Here is a 22,778-nt window from a genome sequence, read left to right as displayed (position 1 = left end):
TTGCCCAAGATTACATTGCAAAAAGTGGCAGAACCAATCCCACATTCCTTCCATTCAACCTTCCTAGCAGTATGCTAATACTGTGTTATTTTAGCAGGGAAGGGGATTGTAACAGGCCTGAGAGTCAGGGAAAAACAGGCAAAGGGGAAGAGACACAGTCTTTCCATTAACCAAAGGAAGCACTGCCCTGGGAGAAGCTAGTGAAGGCTAGCTACTCACCCTAGGCCTGCCTTGGAGAAGTAACACTGTGAAAGAATAAGAAATCAGGGCTTACTTCAAGCATGGTACGCAAATGACCACCGATTGAGGTGGGCTTGGGGTTGTAGATTCAGGCAGAAGACATAGAAAAATACATCTTTCTTGGCTGACAGTAAGAAGCAATGCACCTTTATTACTGAACAATTTTTTTTTTTAATCAGAAAGAATGACAGGCATAGCAACACACTGAGATCCATAGACAGTGTCAGTGCAAGTGAGAGTGAAATGGGCTCTAGGTGACTCTGTACCTCACTGAGGAAAAGTTAACTAGACATAGACACATGGGCAAAGGCGTTCTGAAAGGGCCAAGAATAAAAATACCACAATATGCTCTTTTTCTGTCCTTTCCTTTTCTTTTCTTTTTTTCCCCTTTTTCTTTTCTCTTTCCTTCCTTCCTCCCTTGTATATTCTTATCTCCTTTGTCGAAAATTAATGGACCATATATGCATGGGCACCAAAAGCAAAGGCAACAAAAGCAAAAATAAACAAGTGGGACTACATCAAACTAAAAAGCTTCTGTTCAGCAAAGGAAACCATCAATAGAATGAAAGGGCAACCTATGGGATGGGAGAATATATGCCTCCCTCCCTCCTTCCCTCTTCCTCTTTCTTTCTACAAACTTTCCAGAAGGAATGCAAGAAAAAGTCCCCAGATGCTTCAATCAACTTCTCAGAATTTTTTTTTAAATGCTCATTGCTGGGGTTCAAACCCTGGTCAGGGAACTAAGATCCCACAAGCCACAGGGCACGGCCAAAAAAAAAAAAAAGAAGAAGAGCATTCCCTGTTTAGGAAAAAAAAAAAAGAAAGAAAGAAAAAGAAGAAAGACAAAAGGGTCAAGAAGATGATGACAAAGAGAAATATGAAGAAGATGAAGATCAAAAAAAAATAATGATGATAAACAGTGTGGTTCCAGGGGCAGGTTTTTTCTTGTCTAGAAGTATTTAACTACTCATTACATAACCAATTTTAAAGAAAAAAAGGGGGGGGGGAATGCAAGGCCATATGATTTATATGATTTATTTTTAAACTGGACACTGTACAGTGTCTTTTCATGTTTGTAAAAATAACGTACTATCAACTGTGTCTTTAGATAGCCCTATACTTAATGGTATTTTCAATAGCCACTAACCTTGCCTGATAGAGTACAGGGGTTTAAATTAGCACAGAAATTTAAAGCAGGTTTTATTGGTACACAGCACAAATTACTTACAGATAGAGTTGGGTTTTTTCCCATTTTCAATTGTCTTTGATTCAGTTTGTTCAAAATAATTGTTGTCCTGTTAATTGTATACCACACTGTGATTGCAAATTAATAATAATAGTAGTAGTAATAGTAATGGTTTTGTTAATAACTTGATATTTCTAAGTAAATGCAAATGTTTTAATTAAAATAAGTTAGAAAAAAATGATTTTTTCCACATTTAGGTGAAATTAAATAGGCAATTAAATGGAAGAAAATTTGATAAAATAACAATACATTACAGTTAGATTCATAGGATATGGTAAAAGATAAGAGCCTTTGAAGATTGGATATGGACACAACGAAAATGTTAAAGAAAAAAAGATTGGATATGAATCCTGACCACTTGCTAATTGTGGGAATTTAGGCAAATCTCTTAACTTTGCTAAGCATCACTGCCTCTGTAAAAAATGGGTATAGGGCCTCCCTGGTGGCGCAGTGGTTAAGAGTCCGCCTGCCGATGCAGGGGATACGGGTTCGTGCCCCGGTCTGGGAGGATCCCATATGCCGCGGAGCGGCTGGGCCCGTGAGCCATGGCCGCTGGGCCTGCGCATCCGGAGCCTGTGCTCCGCAACGGGAGAGGCCACAACAGTGAGAGGCCCACATACCGCAAAAAGAAAAAAAAAAAAAAATGGGTATAATAATGTTTACCTCACAGAGCATTTATATGGATTAAATGAAATAATCAGTGAAAGTACCCAGCCTAATATCCTGCTTATAGTAGGCATTTTCTTCATTCCCCTTCTATTTTGCCCTAGTCCTTCCATTTTTACCTCAAAATGGAGACTCTTGATGCTCAAAATGAGTATGGTAGGCCCGTAGAATTTATAGATTTCACATACACAATTACAAAGGCTAATTTTAAGTGACTCCAAAGTCCTTAACACATTCAAATTAAAAACTTTTTTCTACATTGTGCATGTGAACAATCTGTGCTTCAAGGCTGGTGTGAAAAGGCAACTCACTTAGCAAAGTAAGTAAAACACCAAGTGACTAAAAGTTTTTGTGAAAAATAGCTCCCAGAAGAGAGTTATTTTCACTTTGGTTTTGTAATTTAGGTAGACCCCTAGCTAATGTTAGTGCAGAAATGATATATTATTATGAATACATTAATAATAATAAAATTTACTGGGTGTTTATTCCTTGACAAGCTCTGTACTAAGAGCTTTTCTAATCTCATTTATGACGTTGACCCTGTTATTATGCTCATTTTAATGGTATATTAGAGATTTCATTTCAGTGGAAGAATCTGTCTTAATCATTTTACAAGTGACTTTAACTTGCAATTACAGAACTGTTAAAAGTATGAAGAGTTGGGACTTCCCTGGTGGTGCAGTGGTTAAGAATCTGCCTGCCAATGTAAGGGACATGGGTTTGGGAAGATCCCACATGCCACGGAGCAACTAAGCCCGCAAGCCACAACTACTGAAGCCCGCGTGCCACAACTACAGAAGCTCATCCGCCTACAGCCCGTGCTCCACAACAAGAGAAGCCACAGCAATGAGAAGCCCGTGCACCACAACAAAGAGTAGCCCCCGCCTGACGCAACTAGAGAAAACCCGCGCGTAGCAATGAAGACCCAATGCAGTGAAAAATAAATAAATAAAATTTTTAAAAATTTAAAAATTAAAAAAAAGTATGAAGAGTTCGCATAAGTATTTCAGTTATGATTTACTACACTGTTCTGGGAAGGTGGAGAATTATATACTACATGCCACGGTGAAATTAAAGGGTCTATAATTTAAGGGAATTATGATCAGCAGGAGACCAAGAATTTAGCAAAGCAAGGCCCACAACCTCCTTACCTGCTGCATGACTCGTTCTAGGTACCATCTCCCCATCATCTTCTGCAAAATAATCTCTGTGGAGAGAAATACATCGTTAATTGATGAGATACCACCCCACACAGTGTCCAGTCCCTGGGTGGCAAGACACCTATTTTTATTTATTTCTCCACAATCATTAAGCTAGTACTACGTATCAGGGACAGTGTTAAGTGCTGGAAAGACAAAGACAAACCCCACAGGAAGGGTTTCTATCCTCAACAGGTATTTGTAGAAACAGCCATTGGACAAACAGTTCCACAAGCACTGAATTACTGTTGTAGCAAGTGCTACAATAGGAATACGCAGAGTACTTTAACTAGTAGAGAGACTCAGAGAAACGGGCATTTAAACTGAGAGGAAGAGAATGTCAGCCAGATGAAAAACGGGAACAGAAGAGTGTTCCATCATGAGGGAACAGTAAGGACCCTGAGTCAGGGAGGAACTTGGCCTGTTAGAGGAACAGAGAAAGCCAATCTTGCAACCAGACCATGCAGGGCCCTGAGGGATGGGGTAAGGATATGAGTTTTATGTGCATGTCAATGGGAAACCACTGAAAGATTTTAAATGAGGGAATGAATGGTAAGTGACCAGATTTAGACTTTAGATCATTTTGGCTGCTGAGTGACACTGTGTAGAGGGAACAAAAGTAGTTGGGGAAAGCAAGAAGTTGTGACAGTTTTAACTAAGGGATAGGATAGGAGAAATGGAGAGAAGCAAAAAAAAAAAAAAAAAAAAAAAAAAAAAAACAAGATATGTTTAGGAAGTAGAATTGACCTAGAAAACTTGGAAAACAAAGTCTATTAATGGAAATGTTAAAAACACTATGATGCAGTAGCCAGAGGTGTATCTGTCCAGCACAGTGAAGGCCACGATTCCTAGCACAGAAGGGGAAAAAAAGTCTCAAAATGTATTAACAAATACTTGTTAAGCACTTACTATGTTTTTAGGCACCAGTTTTAAGCTCCACAAATGTAGCAGTGAACAAAACAGACCAAAATGCCTGCACTCATGGAACTAATATTATAGTAAAAGGAAACAAACAAGCAAAATGTACAGTAGCAATTGGGGACAGATACTATAAAAAATTAATGTAGGTAATAGAGGTAGGGAATCCTGGAGCTATGGGGAGGAGAAAGGGATTTTAATTTTCAGGAGGCAAAGTTTCTCTGAGAAGAAATAATATGAGTATTTGGGCAGAGTCTTCTAAGCAGGGGACATCAAATGCAAAGGCTCTTAGGAGGGAGCATGCCAGAGCATTTCTGGAACAACAAGGAGGCCAGTGTGGCTGGGCAGACTGAGTAGCAGGAGGTGAGGTGAAGGAAATAATAGGAAAGTTGGGCAGAGGGCAGATTGTATAAAGCCTTTGGGACATTGACAGAAATTTAGTCACTGGACTCTTGTGAGTCAATAAAAAGAGAGTTACGACTGTTTTGAAAGGTCTGGCTAATGTTTTGACAATAGACTCTCTGGGTGGGGAAGGCAGAAACAGAGAGGTGATTGCAATAATCCTACAGAGAGATGCTTTCAACATTTAGCTTATTCCTTAGACCCTTGGGTACTCCCAGTTAGTTGTTCTAAAAATAATTATATTGCCAGAGATTTAGAGGGCTTTTCTTTTTAAAAGCCAGAAGACATTCACAGAGAGGCGGAAGAGAGCCTGGCATTTATTTAGAAACTGTTGGTGTTCTTTCTTCTCTGCCTCAGGGCTGGATCTTGGCATGAATCTTCACTCTGTTAAGTTCCAGATGGACATGAAAGTACCAGACAGGGCAGGCTGGACTATACCCACCACCTGGTGATTCTTTATTATTCAAAAGCAGATCACCGGCTTTTGGGGTTCTTCCAGACCCTCTGTCTCTTCCCCTTCTCCACTTCTCATTAAAAACTTTCCCTGAGAGTGAAGAAGGAAAGAGATGAACGTACTACTTATGGATTTCCCTCTGTTGAGAAAAAGTAGGGCAAGGATTTTGAAACTATCAGCTAGAACAATGTCTTAAAAAATTTGTGGGGAAAAAACTTATAACTAGCTGCTGCTATTCATGCACTGGATGGATTCCTTTGTGCTCAGCCCACAGACCTGGGTAACTGTGTATCTGCTGTCAGGAGCAAAGCCATTCCTCAGGCCAAATTCAGCCCATCCAACATGCTTGATTTGGTCAATACAAGGTTGATCCATTTCTAACTTCTCTTGCAAAATGAATGGGTCTGGCAATACTGGGCCTGCCTTCCCACACAGAGGGATAATCTGCTGCCTTTAAACAGAAGAGACATGTTCTCCAGTTTGCCACAGTTGCTGTCACTTCCTCTCCTTGTAATCCTAGCTCGTGATCTCATTTATGATACTAGCCTGGCTCCTTATAGGTCTCTGAGGCTGTCACCCTGGTATAGATCAAATGCAGACAAAATTTTCATTTCTGCTTTAAGACACTGTCTTGGGTTACCTATTGGCTTTAGTACACAATTCATTAATTTGGGATGGTAAGCTACTAAGGGGCTTATAAGTCACTTTTACCTCTGGGCTTCAGCTTCCTTAAATATGTGTAAAAGACATGAATGAATTTCTAAGGTTCCTTGCAGTAATTACACAATTCTATTCTCCTAGATGCTAATAGTATTAAAACCCACTTTAATACTTTCCAAGGATGGGGGAACTTTCCAGACATGATCTCATTCAATTCTCCTTGCTCCGAAGAGTCCACATTCTAGACCCGGAGAAAGTTACAAAAAGGCGATGCATATGCCACAAGATACTTCACCTTCTCCCCAGCCCCACGCTTACACTGAGCTGGCTGCCTGCCTATGAAGCAATAACCAGAAGGGTAGAGAGGTCACTTTGGATGAGTACTGAGTTAATGGGCTTTCTGTAGTCTCAGGAGATTTTTTTAAAATCCCTTTAACTCTGTTAACAGCTCAAGTTCCCTCTCATATTGCCAGAGAGTGGGGCTCACTCAGCTGCTCCGAAAGGTTGGTAAGGAATTTGATGCTTCCCCAGAGAAGGGGCACATGGTGAAGAAACACAGGGTATATGTCTAGGGGATTGCAATTTGTGACAATATCTGATAAACCAAAGTGCAAAGAAAATTGGGGTATGCTAGAGACAGACTCCAAGCCTGGCCACACAGACACACACACACACAGCAGTAACATATGTTGGTAAATTTTTCTCTATTACCCAAGCCCAGAAAAAATTGTATACCCTTGTCCTAGTTTCTCAAATTCAAGTGTTTCTAGTTTTTTTTTTTTTTAAAAAAACATCAGTCAATGAATGACTCATGCTCAGCTAGCATGTGGTTCACTAGGGCACTTACAGCTCTCCTGCATAGATGTACATATATAATCTTTCTCCAAAGATATTTCTACCTTATCAATACATGTTACCTGCATGTTTCACCTCACATGCTTTTCTTGTATAAATGAACTAAACTCTCCCTCAGTGAGCCTTACCTTTTTGCTCGCTACCTCACCAATGTGTCAATACTGATACCAATTCCACTAAAATCATACTTACTAATTTTTTTTTTTTTTGGCTGCACTGCACGGCACACTGGATCTTAGTTCCCCAACCAGGGATTGAACCTGCACCCCCTGTAGTAGAAGCTCGGAGTCTTAACTACTGAACCGCCAGGGAATTCCCCATACTTCCTAATTTTTGCTGAGACACTCTTCTGCTTAATTTGAAGAACCAAACATTTTCCAAGTACAACCCACCTACCAGCTGTTCACCCACTTAATTTCTGCCTGGTGTATTACCCACATTTTCCTGACTTGCTGATAAGGAGCTCTGAAGATAGTGGACCCAAACAATACATCAACATTCAATATCCCACAGTACTAGCTTTTCGTACAGTTTTCCAGGGTGATTAGGTTGAGGATGATCAGAAAATAACTGCTCCTCTCAGAGCTATCTGCTACATTCTGATGCTGTCAAACTGTGCTCTGGTGATTTCTTCCAGTAGTTTTCTAAGTATGGTAGTTTCAATTACATTAGGACTAGCCAAGCACTCAATTTTGCTTTTCTTGAAAATGGCCATTCATATGGCTCCTTTCCAAGATGTGAGCAGCTCACTGGTCCCACTAGTCTGGTCTCTCATAACATTGGGAGGAGGGGTCGAAACTTGGGTCCTTCCTTACCAAAGGGTAACACCAAGATGGAGTCTGCAGAGGGATATTTTCTATAAGGCAGCCATAGACCATCTTTGCAAACTGCGTATTTGATGTCATTGCCTTGTATTTTGGTCTGTTTAATTTGTGGACTGAGAAAAGCAATGGATTGTGTTAATGGACCATATTATTCATGAGCAAGGGCAAGATGGCAATCATACAACTTCAGCATTACAAAGCAGGTCTGCAACAATTCTTTGAACACTACGAGATACTAGTATCGCAGACCAAAACCACCCCAAACTATATCTAAGGAGCTGTTGTCTGTCGAGGCCCCATTAATTTCTTTCCTTGGTCAGCCTATTAAGATGACTAACCTAGGGCTACTTCTTCCCATAAGAGTGTCCAAACCCCCAAAGTGGCGGCTGCTTTTTCAGGCTGCCTCCCCAAGGCAATCACATACACTCAGGCCGTCGGGGCACCACACAGTCTGCCCCCCACCCCCCGCTTTATCGAGCGCCACCACCCTTCCTTCACGGTGAGGCTGAGGGACAAAGGCCATCTCCAAGAGGCACATTCTGTCTCTCAAACTCCTTCTTATATGGCTTTCTTATTATGAACAAAAGTTCAGGAGGAGGAAAAGCAATCTGCCATACCGGCACTTAGAGCAAAAAACTGGGCCTTGGTTGCTATTTTTAGAGTTTTTCGTTCCATTTTGTAAACATTTATTGAGGAGCTGCTCGTATGACAAGCTCCAAAAACATAAAGGTGAAAAAGAAATGCCCTGAAATCAAGGTGCTCAGAGTTGTCTACTGGGGGAGGTGGACAGGATTCAAAGAGATAATGAGTAGAAGGATGAGATCGAAAACAGAAATCTCAGAACGTAAATGAGACAGCAATTAATTTTGTCCCGATGAGGAGAGGGGGGTCTAGGAAATCTACAGAAAACAGAGAACACTGAATTCAGGCCTTGGAGGATAGGTATGAATACATAAAGAAACATGACAAAGGCCCCAAAATAGGAAAACAAAGGGTGTGTTCAGGGCTTTATTTTGCTCCCCCCAACCTGAGTAAGTATTAACTGCTCCTCAGGACCCCTTCCAACTTCCTTTTTACCTTTCCCCTCCTCAAGCCTTCTTCCCCCAAACTCTAACCCTGAGGCAGGAGTATTAGGGGGAGTCAAAGGGAAAACAAGTTCTTCATCTACACTTCCCTCCTCAAACACTACAGCTTCATCTAACTACTTAGAATCCCTAAAGGTGATTTAAATTAACGTCAGCAAGAAAGGATTAGGACTAAGATTTATACTAGAGTAAAAATGTGTACAGATACAGGCTATACAGAGTAGCAGAGAATCCAGAGGAGTGAAAAGGCTGGGGGTTTACGATGGTAGAAAATACCAGTGAATATCTTCCTTTTTTAAATTTCTTACTATTTTTATACTAAAAGGTTAATTCTTCTTTAAAAAGTTAAGGAACATATTCTGATCTATTTACACTGGTCTTCTTTTAAGGCCCTTGATAAAAGATAAAATATGTAAGGGATTAGTCTCAGTGTGGCCATCTGAGATAGTGAGGGATATGTAGCGTGACAGGAAGATTGCTCAAGTTTGCTGTTTACTGGGGCCCAAACACACACCCTGTTCTAATTCCATATTTTTAAAGCTCGTTTGACATGAATTTCTAGATTCTGATGCAAATAAAAGAAATCTTTCTAATGTTCAAGCATCTCTTTTTCGTGTTTTAAATTTATATCCCCAATCAACCCTTGCAGATATAAAAGGGCCAGAAGGACAAGGAGAACTGTGGCCTACTTTCTTTCATACGTGATGCTCTAGCTCTGAGGATTTTTGAATGGTAGGGTTTCACAAGTAGTGCCAACTTAGAAACAAAGACATCTACAGGCAATAGTCTTCAGACTGCCTGTGCGTAACTTTACAGTTCAACGTGTTTTCTTACACTGGAATTTTCCTCAGCACTAATCTTGAATTAAACGACAGTTATCATTATATTGTGGACAACCATCACCACCCACCACCATTTATTGACTGACTGATACTTTCCAGGCATTATCTCATTCAATTCTCACAAAATTCAGTAGGTACTGTTACCCCTATTTTACAGATGAGGAAACAAGAGGCCTAGAACAATGAAGTAATTTGCCCAAGATTATCCAGCTAGTTGGTGGTAAGCCTGAACTTGAAAGCTGTATCTGTCTGACTCCAAACTTTTACTCGTCCAACATGCCCTATTTCTACCCACACTTTTGCCAGGAGCCTCCTTTGTAACTGCCTTGACTCCAGGGAAATGACCCCTGAGAAAGTGAGGTGAAGGGAAGTGTGGGCAGTGCTGCTGTGAGGAGGAGATCCAATTTAGACTCAAATCCTGACACAGATTTGTTTCTTGGGACACCAACTCATCCCCAATACATACAGAGCTCACAATGGAGTATTTGAGTACTGGTATAACAGATGCCATGTGACAAGTGAATTAAAATCATAAAAAGGAAGTGGCAAGTATGACTTCTTACATAGGTTCTATCCTGAAAAGTGAGTCATCCACTATTTTATATGTCCCTATCTCTACCCACATTCCTCCAAATATTCATGCCTCCCCTGAATCCTTTCTGTAATAACACTTGGCATTGTCCCTAAAAGACAAAGGGAATAAGCTGACAGCCAGGAGAGGCGATGGAAATAGACACAATCAAAATTGGGAAGGCCATTAGTGAACAAGCTCTGAGACTTCTCAGATCTTTTTTTCTCTTGCCAAGAGAGACACTGAGTATATCTTGTCTGCTCCAAATATTGCCAACGTCCCCCATTTGGCAACAGAATTGCAAAAACATACATTCAAATGCAAATACGGTAGAAGTCACAGATGCAGAGCACAAGACTGTCGTATAATAAATACAGCGAGATTATAATTTTTTTTTCTCATCTCAAGACCTATCATTATAACCTCTGCAAGCTGGAATGCTTAACTGGCAAAGCCCCTCAGAACAGAGAAAGCATCACTTGTGAGTCTCCCTCTGCATGCTGACTAAGTGTGAGCTGACTTGGCATGGATACAGTAACATCCACTTTTCTCCAGTACAGGCTGCAATTACACCCTTCACTCAACAGGATCTATTCACTGAGTGTGGCTGTGGCCAGATGGAACTCTGGGAGACAGTTTTCTGTGGTGCTAAGTCCTCAATAGCTACCAGGAGCTACAAGCATCTCTGTGCATCTGCAACAACTTTGAGTTGTATGACTTATTTTCCTCCTGCACTGTCTTTATCCTAAAAGGAACTAACATTTTTCATGCTGCTATTCCTCAAGGTTCAGAGAAACCTCTTAATACTGTAAACAGATAAAAGGCAGTTCAAATAATTATTTTCCTCACTTTGCCTTATGAGGTTATTAGACATGCAAATATCTAATAAATTCTCTTCCCTGTCCCCTGAATCAGCCAAGACACTGACATCACGCTTTCAAAAGAGATGTGAAAACAATCTTCTCTGAATTCAGCCACATCACTCAGGGATGGTATATGGTCTCTCCACCTACTTCTAAAACTTAGCTTGTGCTTTTTACTCTTGGTCCTGGCAATGCAGTTTTCATTAACAACCACTATTCACAAGGCACTGGGGAATGCCGAGGCTGTGGCTCAGTCTATCTCAGAGCCCCTGACCAAACATCAAGAGATAGATGATTTTTTTCTGTTTTCACCTGATCTTTTATTTGCATAATCTTTTACTTTTTCCTTCCTTTATAGTGCCTGATTTTAATGATTTTTAAAGAATTATGTGTTCTTTCCAGAAATTTTGGAAAGGAGAAATGTGTACAGGAAAAATAAAAAATGCTACCACTTAAAGGCAACATTGAGAAAGATTTTCATGTATTTCTTTTTAGTTGTTCTTCAGTTTATATGCCTGTGTGAATTCCACAAAATAGAAATAATGCCGAACATGCAATTTTGCATCTTGATTTTACTCCTATTATTGAAATCAGAGGTTTTGAGGATTGCACTTTTAGGGGAAGAGGAAGAGTCAGGGGAGAAGGAGAAGAGCTGCCCATTAACCTGCCTGATATTAGAAAGAATGAGTCTAGAGTCTTCCTTCTCAGTGTGGTTTTACAATGTACTGGAACAAAGCTTATAGAATCCCAGAGGATAATAAAATTAACTGAGGGTTACCAAGGGTGGGGGACTGTTAAAGCAGTAAGAGATTCTAAAGCAGTGCTGAAAATGATTCGAAATAGCTGACCCTGAGGTCTCGGGTCAGTAGGGAGATGAATGAAGAGCAGATGGCCTGGACGATATGAAGGAGTAAGTGATAAGGTAAACTGAATATTCAGAAAGAATGAAGAGATGGAGGACTTGACCATGTGGTCAGGGAATATAATTTCAGTGTTAAGGATCCTAAGGATAGAGAGCTTGGAGTGAGGATGAGCTACAAAGGATGGCTGTGTTCATGGTGTGCTGAAGTGAATTAGTTAAGGAACTGTGAGGTCAAGTTACAGCAGTAATATATACTTGTGCATTGTGACCTGTCTAGAATGTCAGCACCCTGAAGGCAGGGTTTTTATATCATTCACTATCAGGTACCCAGCATTTAAGAAGTCTAGATCGTAACAGGAATTTGATGTATATTTCTTAAACAACGAATAAATACAATTTGAATGTATAATGGCATCAAGATTTGATAACCTGCTGTATCCATTCCATAGTAAAGAGACATCTACCAAACAGATATTCACATGAGCCTTGCAGGGAATGTTCTCTAGAAAGTTCTTAACTGAGGATCTGCTATGTGCTAGAAATATTGTAAGATACTGAAGATTTAGAGACAAAAGACAGTTCCTTCTTCCAATAAACTTATAGAGTATGTAAAATACCAAGTAAACTAACTAGCCACATGCAGTAACAGAGAAGGCAGAGTGTGCTCTGGCTATAGAGAACATCCAGAAGTAGGTTCCAAAAATAATTCCAAAAGGAGATAATGCTGAAACTAACCTCTAAAGAATAAACAAAGTTATCCTAGCAAAGGCAACGCTAGGTGTGTAGGCGGGAACAACTGGTATATTAAGGCCCACTCATAATAATTTTAGCTCAGGATGAGTAAAGAGACACCAGCTCCCTAGGTCTGCTGGCAATAACTCTGCCCCCAAGGCACCAATAATCTGGAAATCTATAAATAATGCACAGAAGAATCTTTTCTAAGACCAACTCAGTTCCAAATTTTACATGTTGTCACTTGGTAGAATAAATGTAAATTTATTTCTGCTATAAAAACATATACTGGGCTTCCCTGGTGGCGCAGTGTTTGGGGGTCCGCCTGCCGATGCAGGGGACGCGGGTTCGTGCCCCGGTCGGGGAGGATCCCACATGCCGCAGAGTGGCTGGGCCCGTGGGCCATGGCCGCTGGGCCTGCGCGTCCGGAGCCTGTGCTCCGCAGCGGGAGAGGCCGCAGCAGTGAGAGGCCCGCGTACCGCAAAAAAAAACCCAAAAAACAAACAAACAAAAAAACATATACTGACTTAGCTTTAAAGCAGCATATAAGGGGTATTATCCATAATCCCATAACCAAATACAGCATCTATTTTTTTCTCTCCTTGCAATAGACATCCTAATATGTTTGCAGAATTTTGAAGTAATTTATATCCACTTTGACTTTCTTATATTGAAATTTTCTGTTTATCATTTCAGGAAACACTTTAGGATGGTAACAGAGATTAATAGCAGTAGTGAAGCATTTTACTCTGGAGAGGCTAAAAGTTGAGAATGTTGCTACTGATTCACCTGGGATTCTCTTAGGATATGCCATTTTATGTCAGTGTGCCTCCACTTCCCCTTCTGCAATATAGGGACTCAGGTCTTGAAAAAGATATTTAAATGGAATGAAATATCCTTCATTTTAATATGAGTTATATGAGTCTAAACCCTGAGCAATCTGCAATGTATTTTCAAGAACTAGAAGTGTTTGACACAGTTATTCTACTTCTGAACATCTATCATTCAAAAATAATCCCATGGAAGAAGATGCTTTATGCACCTAGAGTTTATCAAGAATTACTTATAATAGTTAAAAACTGGAAACCTAAAGGACTCACTATAGGATAATGATTAAGTAAAGTATTATAATATGACATGACGTTATTCCACATTATGTAGTGGACAATATATTCTCAAATTGTATGAAGTGCTAGAAATTAGTCAATTTTCTTTGTCAGTCAATGCTTTCTATATATCAGCAGTTATTGCTTCTTTACACTCTTCTACCTTGGCCAGGATAAGTAGACACCAGGTGCAGGTTACCTCTTCCCTAGTTGGCCTTGGAAAAGCAAAGGGAGAAAGAAGTTTCTGCAGAATGGAACATGCAGAAAAGAAGATAATGAGATAATGGAGATAATGAGACAGATTAAGGGAAAATGTATTAGAAACTACTAAAATGCTATGAAAAATACAAGTTGTTGTTGTTATAATAGTCTATGACTAGTGAAGTGCTTCAGCCATGAAAAAAAAGAAAATTCAGATCATGCTTGTCTTGATGATCATAAAGCTCAGAAGATGTCCTGAAACAGAGGAAAACAAGTCCTCAGTGCTTCTGAATGTTTTAAAATAGAATTGGATAGAGCTACCTTGGGTCACCATGACATCTCTTTTATTCTGGACTTTCTTCTAACTTTAAATGCTATTTGAATTTTTGCCAGGGACAACTTGTGGAATGTTCTGAGCCCACTTTGGAATTTTATTTATAGAATAAAATTTCAATTTCTCTGCCCATTTCAATAGGAGCAGTGTCCCAGTGCATCTACTAAATGGTTGGATACTCCACACAGCCTTGTATAAATTACCCCTGAGCCACCCAGAATGCAGAGGGCCTTGTGATGAGGGTCAGCCAACTTATCCTTTCAGAGACAGAAATAACCACTTCCCAGACTTCTGGTATTTTACATCCAGCCTTAGCATGTAAGCTGCAAGAAGAAGAAGGGGGTCCAGTCTGATCTAGTGTATAGGAAATAAGAAAGTGGGAGTGAAAGCACTGATTGAGATAAATTTCTCAAGCCTAAATCCAAGTATAGGCCTATTTAAAAGCAGATCAGAGTTGCAAAGGCAGAGATTTTCCTACCCCAAATGCAGAAAATTAATCGCTAGAAGTGCTGAATGTTAAATAGGAAATCCAATGTCCAAACATGTTTCAATTATAGAATTATGAAAAGTAGCATTTTCCTAATAAAAAGCACTGTATGCAAAGCTGCAGCACCGCTGTAAGCAAAGATACCAGAATCAACCAGACCTTCATGCTCCAACGCCTGCTTACCCTCTCTAGCTTCAGCTGCCACATCTATAAAATGGAGAGAAATGCCATCTCTGGTTGTAACTATGCGTTAGTAAACAGGACTCTCTGCTAACTCACCACAAATTCAAAGAGAAATAAATGTCCTTGCTTCCTTTAGGCTGAGAGTTAATACTGAGCAGAATAATTGCAAATAAGCTTTGAAGGGGTATCTTTTAAATGCAATATAAGTGGGGTAAATGGGCATTTTGTCCTACTTGAAGGCTACACTTTAACCATGTGGGAGAGGAGAAACAAAATAAAGAATTTTAAAATTTTGAGACCGAATCACTATTTTTCTTGGATGCTACTTCCCTTCTCCAAATGTTCACAGCCATGGCAGGCAAATACAATTAATGCTTGCATTTTATTAAATCAAATTACAGGGTAAGAGAAAACAAAACAGACTAATTAATTTGCTTTCCTTTCCTAACCTTCAATCTTAAAGGTAGCCCCTAAATATTTCAAGTTCTCTTTTTCTTGAGTTGTTTGTTCAGGGAAGTTGTATAAGGTTCATATATGATTTATCTGACTTTTTTGTGTGTGTGTGTGGTACGCGGGCCTCTCACCGTTGTGGCCTCTCCCGTTGCAGAGCACAGGCTCCGGACACGCAGGCTCAGCGGCCATGGCTCACGGGCCCAGCCACTCCGTGGCATGTGGGATTTTCCCGGACCAGGGCACGAACCCGTGTCCCCTGCATCGGCAGGCGGACTCTCAACCACTGTGCCACCAGGGAAGCCCAACTTATCTGACTTTTATTCAGCTTTCCAATATGCTAGAAACAAGAAAATGTCCATGTAAAAGGAGAGAATTAGTAATGTCTTTTCCAGCATTTAACAGTGTGGCAGGCTGAATAAGGGCTCTCCAAAGAAGTCCACATTCCTAATCTCTGGAACCTGTGACTTTGCCACTTTCATGGCAAAAGGTACTTTCACATGTGATTAAAGATTATCCTGGGGTACCCCATTGGGCCCAATGTCATCACAAGGGTCCTTGTGAGAGATACACAGGAGAGTCAGAATGAGAGGAGGTAGGATGAAGGAACAGAGGCTGGAGTGATGCCATTGCTGGAAAGGGACCATGAACCAAGGGATATGGACAGCCTCTTTAAGCTAGAAAAAGGTAAGGAATGGATTCTTCCCTAGAGCCTCTAGGAGAAACACAGTCCTGCTGACACCTTGATTTTTGCCTAGAAGACCAATTTTCAGACTTCTGACCTCCAGAATTGCAAGATAATAAGTCTGTGTTGTTTTAAGCCACTAAATTTGTGGTAATTTGTCATAGCAGCAAAAGGAAACTAGTACAAACAGGGATTCTGAAACACTCACACTGCTCTAGGGAGTTGCTAGTCCAGATACATGAATGCTAAACATTTAGAGCAGCAGAAGCTGTTTGCCTGGTTGATACTAGGCTAACAAAGTGAGCAAATCACCTTCATCATCAGGTTCCTCATCACCTCCATGAGTATATTCCTTTGACAACTCTTTCCCGATTCATGGATATCAGTTCAGTTAGGGACCAAACTAGCTTGTTAATTTGCTATTCCAGGAAAAAAAACATGCTCTCTCCAAATGATTTAACCAGAGACTGACAACAGTCAGGCAACATCCCTGGGAAAAAATACTCCCATTGACTTGTAGAGGGCAGATGATATACAGCTGGGAGTAGGAGATATTTAAGTTTGAGAACTCAAATACTCAGCACCCTGTCCTTTGTGGGTAGACTGAGCAAGATAAAGGATATGGAGGCTCATGTGAAGAACCCCTCAGAGAGGAGAATTTCCAGAACTGCCAAGAATGAAATTTGGGAATAGAATCATAGTCTTAAACTTATTCATAAGCCTAATCACAGTCAGGATAAGTAGCTGGGTTCAGAAGCAACTCAGAAACCAAGTCACTTACAAGACTCAATTCAAGTGAAGCAGCTAAGAGAATAGGTTTTGGAATTAGATAGTTCCAGGCTATTTCTTCCTCAGCTGTGTGTGTCACCTGGTCAAATTTTAAATCTAAACTTCAATTTTCTTGTCTTAAAAATGACTATAGGGCTTCCCTGGTGGCACAGTGGTTGAGAGTCCACCTGCCAATGCAGGGGACACGGGTTCGTGCCCCGGTCTGGGAAGATCCTATGTGCCGCGGAGTGGCTGGGCCCGTGAGCCATGGCCGTTGAGCCTGCGCATCCAGAGCCTGTGCTCTGCAATGGGAGAGGCCACAACAGTGAGAGGCCCACATACCGCAAAAAAAAAAAAAAAAAGACTATAATAACATTTACTTCAGACCTCATAGGGTTGTGAGGATTAGGTGAAATAAAGTACATAAAGGGATTAACACAAAAGCTAACAAATGCAAGCTTAATATAAATGGTAGCTTTAGAGTTAATTTTTATTCTTTGAATCCCCCAGGTTGTGCTCCTCCACTGTGCTCCCAGAACTGCCAATGCATATGTCTGCCTTAGCCTCTATTAGAATTATAGACAACAAAGTCAAACCCTTAAAGACAGAAACCGTCTCTCTCATTCATTGTTTTACTCTTAGCATTCAGCACAGTGCCTCACCTGTATTGGGCTCACATTTAAAATAAATGTTTATGAACTGATCTTAGCTTCCAGTTAGGAAGTATCTGAGACATCAGTTACGATATATGATTACAGGATTTTTCCATCTGTGACCCACTGGGTGGTGAAATAAATTGAGTCACACAAGCATTTTTTTTTAAAGGAAAAGAATAGGGTGGGGAAAGATCAGATCACTTAACGTTGTAAGGTTAAGTATTGTTACATGACACATTTGTTTCAGTTACATATGGGAGTGTACTTGGTTGTAACGTAAATACATTTCTTATTGAGGGTAGGGATAGAAAAAAATTGTGAACATAATGGCTCTTCTACTTCAGCAACATTTGTTATTTTCTGTCTTTTTCACTTCAGCCGTTCTTTTTTTTTTTTAATTTTTTTTGGCCACATTGGGTCTTTGTTGCTGTGTGCAGGATTTCTCTAGTTGCGGTGAGCAGGGGCTACTCTTCGTTGAGGTGCGCAGGCTTCTCATTGCGGTGGCTTCTCTTGTTGCGGAGCATGGGCTCTAGGTGCGTGGGCTTCAGGAGTTGTAGCACACGGTCTCAGTAGTTGTGGCTTGCGGGCTCTAGAGCACAGGCTCAGTAGTTGTGGCACACGGGCTTAGTTGCTCTGTGGCATGTGGGATCCTCCTGGACCAGGGCTCGAACCCATGTCCCCTACATTGGCAGGCGGATTCTTAACTACTGCACCACCAGGGAAGTCCCCATTTCAGCCATTCTGATATGTACATAGTGGAATGGCATTGTGGTTCTAATCTACATTTCCCTAATGACCAGTGATGTGGCGCACCTTTACACTGTATCTCAGCCCTTTGAATATCCTCTTCATAACCACTTTAGAAAATTATTTGAAAGTATCTACAAAAGATGAACATGCATTTCCTATTACCCAGAAATTCTGTGTATTTGCCCAAAAGAAATGTGTACATATGTTCACCAAAAGACACATACAGGAATGTTCATAGCAATACTATTCATAATAGCCCCAAATGCTCATTAACAACAGAATGGATAAATACATTTGATATATCTACACACGACAGAATCCTATATAGAAGCAAGAATGAATGAACTACAACTACACACAATGTGCAAGATTTGCACAACATAAGATTTAGTGAAAGAAGCCAGATACAAAAGAGTACACAGTGGATAATTTCACTTACATAAAGTTCAAAACCAGGCAAAACTAATCTATTGTGCTAAAAGTTAGGATAATGGTTATCCTTGGGGTCATGAGGGCTTCAGGGGTGCTGGTTCTTGATCTTAGTGCTCATTACATGGGTATACTCAGTTTGTGAAATTAATTGAACTATACACATATGATTTGTGATTTTTCTAACTTATTTCTGAATTTGTCTGAAATGGCTATATCTAAAGTTCAAACAAGTTAATAAATAATACTTTGTTTTAAGTGTGAAAAACACTGATAGAGAGCAAGAATCCCTGATACACTCACCCTCATTACCATCAAGTGGTCACCTAGTGTTTGCTTGAATAATTATAGGCAAGGTCAGGAACCTATTTACTGTTCAGGCAGGTCACTTGTTAGAAAGCTTTTCCTTTACAGTAAGCCATAACTTGCATCTTCACAACTTGCTCCAATTTGTTGTACTGTCCTCCTAAGAGATTCCAAATCGATCTGATTGATCTAATCCCTCTACCACCAGCTGCTCTTCAAATATTTGAAGGGAGCCACCATATCCATGTCCCTACCCCAAGTCTTTACTTCTCCAGACTAAAGAGCCCCAGGTCCTTTGGTCACCCCTCAAGTATGGTTCTCAGTCCCCTCGTGTCTCTTGATTGCACTCCTTTAATCTAGTGATGCTCGGAACAGAGCACTAGCCTTTAGGAGAGGCCTGTGAAGAGCAGAAAAGAGCAAAAAGTACATCTAGATAGTGAACTTCTTATCAATACCCTCTAACCTTCAATATGCCCTTTCTTCCAAGTTCACATTATACGGTTCTCTCCTGTTGAACAATCAGCTAAGATCCGCCAGGTCTTTTACAAAGTACTGTTAAGCCCCACATTTACCTTCTGTGTTAGTACAGTCTGCCCTCTGTTAGGACTCAGAACACGCATCTGGCCCCGCTCCAGTTCTCCAAAACTAAATCTTGGAGATGGAGGCCTACCTGTTACAGAAACACCTCTGAATAGCCTTTCCATCACCCTCCCCCCTTAAAAACAAAAATGAAGTCTTTGTCTCAAGACATCATCTCTTATCCTTGAATGAGCCCCATTTTAAAGTATATTGGGGGTGGGGGGGGAAGCAACGGGGTATGGAGGAAACACAGTTCCACCGTGCACCTCCAAAATCTGACCTAAAAGCAGCTCTCACCCCGACCTCGACAAAGCCTGAGCAATGACAGGCACCCTGGTTTGTTTCTTTCTCCTTTCCTCTCCCAGCATCAGTTCCAACTGGAGACTCTGGAGATGAGCATTGCAGGCTCTGCTCACTCAGTCCGTTGCCTTTATGTGACTAGTAGAGGTTGTGTAGGAAAACGTGTCAGGGTCAGAAGGAATCTGATATTTTTCAAGATAGCTGACATCAAAGGTATCTCTAAAGAAAGACCTGGGGGAATCCCTCTCATCTGTGGAACAGTTATAAGACAGAGAAACATTTCTACAAAAACTTCCAGGCAGCCTCACTGGATATCTTTAACATCAAAACCAGGTGGAAGGGAGATTCATTAAGCAGGAAAACACCAGAGAACAGAACATGTACAGGAGGACCAAGAGAAGTAGGCCGGGAATTAGGGAGGGGGAGGCAATCGAAAGAGCAGCTTTCAAAGGCCCCTAGTGGCGAGGGGCGACCTCTCCAAAAGGGCGCAAGGGCAGGAGTGGGGTGGGGTGGAGGGACACCAAATCCGGAACGCGACGGGGGTCGGGGGGAAGAAGCAGCTCACCTACCTTGTCCACGTCTGCTCCATTTTCCAGGCGCTGACCTTACTCGCGGGGCGCTCCTCACCCAAGAGTGGAAGCAGCCTGGGAAAATGAGAAGCCTGGCCCACGGTTCTCCAGCGCAAAGAACCTTTCCTCCCCAGCTCCCTCTTTCTGTGTCGGCGAAGAGAGAGCTCTGCTCCCCGCTTCTTTAGAAGACCGATTTGACGTGGCCAAACCTCCAGCTAACGGTGCTACGGACACAAGGGAGGGACTGTTCTCAGTAGGAAGCTGGACGTAGAGCGGAGCGGCGCGCGGAGCTGTTTTGGGAGCTGGGGCCAGAGGCAGCCCGCGGTGTGCGCACACACTCCCAGGCTGAGACACGACTGGCTGGCACGAGTTGCTCTGCACCAGCTGAGCTGTCAACCGCGAGGGGAGGCGGGGCTCCCCACAGCCAGTGTGCTGGGGCCGAGCCGGCCCAGGTTGCACGCCGCCGGCTGAACACACCCTTCCTTCTTCCCTGCCTGGGTGATGCTGGCAGAGGAGCAGAGAGCTTAGAGGCCTCCATACCCAGCCCTCTGTCCCTCGCCTGTCCCACTGAGAGGCTTTGGAAAAAACCAACCAACTGTCGGGAAAATTTGGAGAGGAAGTCCTTTTGTGCGCCTGAATCACCCCACCCACAGGTAACCCCAGAGCCAGAGCTGGAGTCTAGGAAGGTTTTAGGTGCAATCCTGGGTGAATGCAGATGCAGACACTAAATGATCATAGGACATGATGTTATTTTCTTAGAGATCTGATATATTAGTGTCACCACTGATGTGGAGACCAAGAACCTTCCTCAGTAAGGGAAGCATCCTTACAAAACCTTGCAGCCTTATTTGCTACCTCCATCTCAGACATCCTGCTTTTATGGTATTCTCTCTCCCTGGGTTTCAATTTCCCAAGCACAGAGGCTACTGGGCTCTTCCACTAGCTTCAAGAGGGCAGAGGGTTCCTGAACTTCCCAGAATGCTAGAAAAGCTTCAAGACAGTGGCCATCAGGACCTAGGATCTTCCCTATAACTGTTCTAAGATCATGGAAAAGGGCTCTTTGGGGATGGTGCTGCCTGAGACCCTGTATCATCTATCTATTTATGTAACAAAGTTTAGACATGTCAGACATGCTATACTTAAAGGGCTTACAGCCTTGAAGCTCCTTTTTAGCTCTAAAATAAAAACTTTTTATTAAGTGACATTTTTATTAAGTGACATAATCACTGTTATTATTAGCATTACCACTGACCTTTTTTTTTTAATTTTCAGAAAGCTTTATAGTGCCCACATGTGGCAATGTTGACTTAGTTGTATTCGTTTCACAGATGATAAATTTGAGAACAAAAAGGCTGAAGGTCTCAACAGGCTCTGATACAGGCCGTCTTCTACATGGTGTGGCCCCGGAGACATGTCCTCTGAAGAAAAGACCAATAAGCCTTCTCTAGAACGAATTGATTCTCTCAGGTATCCTAAGAGTTTAACTCAGGAAGGACCCTAGCATGCCTAAGTATTGCTGAGACTGTGGGGAGCCTGTATTCTTGGGGCACACTAGCATTCTGCCTCCCATCTCTTGGGTTAGTTCCCCTAATTATCAGTACAGAATAAGGGTTGGGAGGGCAGGGTAACTCTAAAACATGTGAGAGTTCAGAAGAAATGTCTGAAAGGCCCCTAGTCTACAACCCCCCAACCTCAACACAACTAGTACCTAAGACCACACTGCTCCTGAGCTTAGAATGTTTCCAGGAAATGTTTTAAGGTCCAGATTGACCTGATTGACAAGGTCAAGCCTGTCCAGATTGACAAGGTTCACAGGTCACTTCTCTAGAAAAAAATCTCCTGCTGCCTCTGAAGCCAAAAAAGAAAGAAAGAAAAAAAGGGGGAGCAGGGAGAGTCAGAGTTCCATCTTCCATATGAAAGTTGGTACTATATTTAGTTTTGTCTCAAATCAAATTATGGGCTACTGAGTTTGGAGAGGAACTCTGTCTACAGCCAGACATGTGCTGCATTCAAGAAATTATAGCACTAACTAGATAAACTGTGGAGTCCCAGAAGCGAGGCTAGAAAATATGCTTATTCATTTTTAAACTAACTTGTTTACTAAGTTCATAACACATTCATTGTAAAAGATTTGAAAATTACAGAAAAGTATATAGAAAATAAATTACCCATAATACCCAGAGATAATCAAAGTTAAAAGTTTAATTTCTTTCCAGTCTTTTAAAAATATATCATTTAACCCAAATGCTGACTCTCCCTTACACATATAAGAGTATATTATTGAAAAAGGAAAATTTTTTTTGTTTTTAAAATTAAATGTATTGTCAAAAGAACTTTTTGTCTTATATTTTAAAAGAAAATATTCACCCACATATCCACTCCTCCAGCACAACAGTTTAAATTTCTCCATATTCCCTACAATTATTATCCATATATATTACATACCTATTTGTATAGATACAATTACATACAGCTTAGACATGTTTATATCCTCTTTTTCAGTTATTAGATATTTGTCCATATTGTTAGAGAATGTTCATATTTATTATTCTAATG

General features: G+C 41.2%; 1 protein-coding gene across 1 annotated transcript in view; it reads right to left on the bottom strand.

Moving 5' to 3' along the window:
* Positions 1-22,778, bottom strand: part of LOC132484163 (myomegalin-like) — a 105,462-nt gene that overhangs the window by 56,804 nt on the left and 25,880 nt on the right. The window contains exon 2 of the mRNA XM_060090385.1: positions 3,304-3,359. Coding sequence (XP_059946368.1) covers positions 3,304-3,359 — 56 coding nt within the window. The remainder of the gene's footprint in view (positions 1-3,303; positions 3,360-22,778) is intronic.

The sequence above is a fragment of the Mesoplodon densirostris genome, chromosome 2 (genome assembly GCF_025265405.1).
Source record: "Mesoplodon densirostris isolate mMesDen1 chromosome 2, mMesDen1 primary haplotype, whole genome shotgun sequence".
Classification (NCBI taxonomy): domain Eukaryota; kingdom Metazoa; phylum Chordata; class Mammalia; order Artiodactyla; family Ziphiidae; genus Mesoplodon; species Mesoplodon densirostris.
Note: the sequence above shows the minus strand (reverse complement) of the source record. Positions and strands in the feature narration are given on the sequence as shown.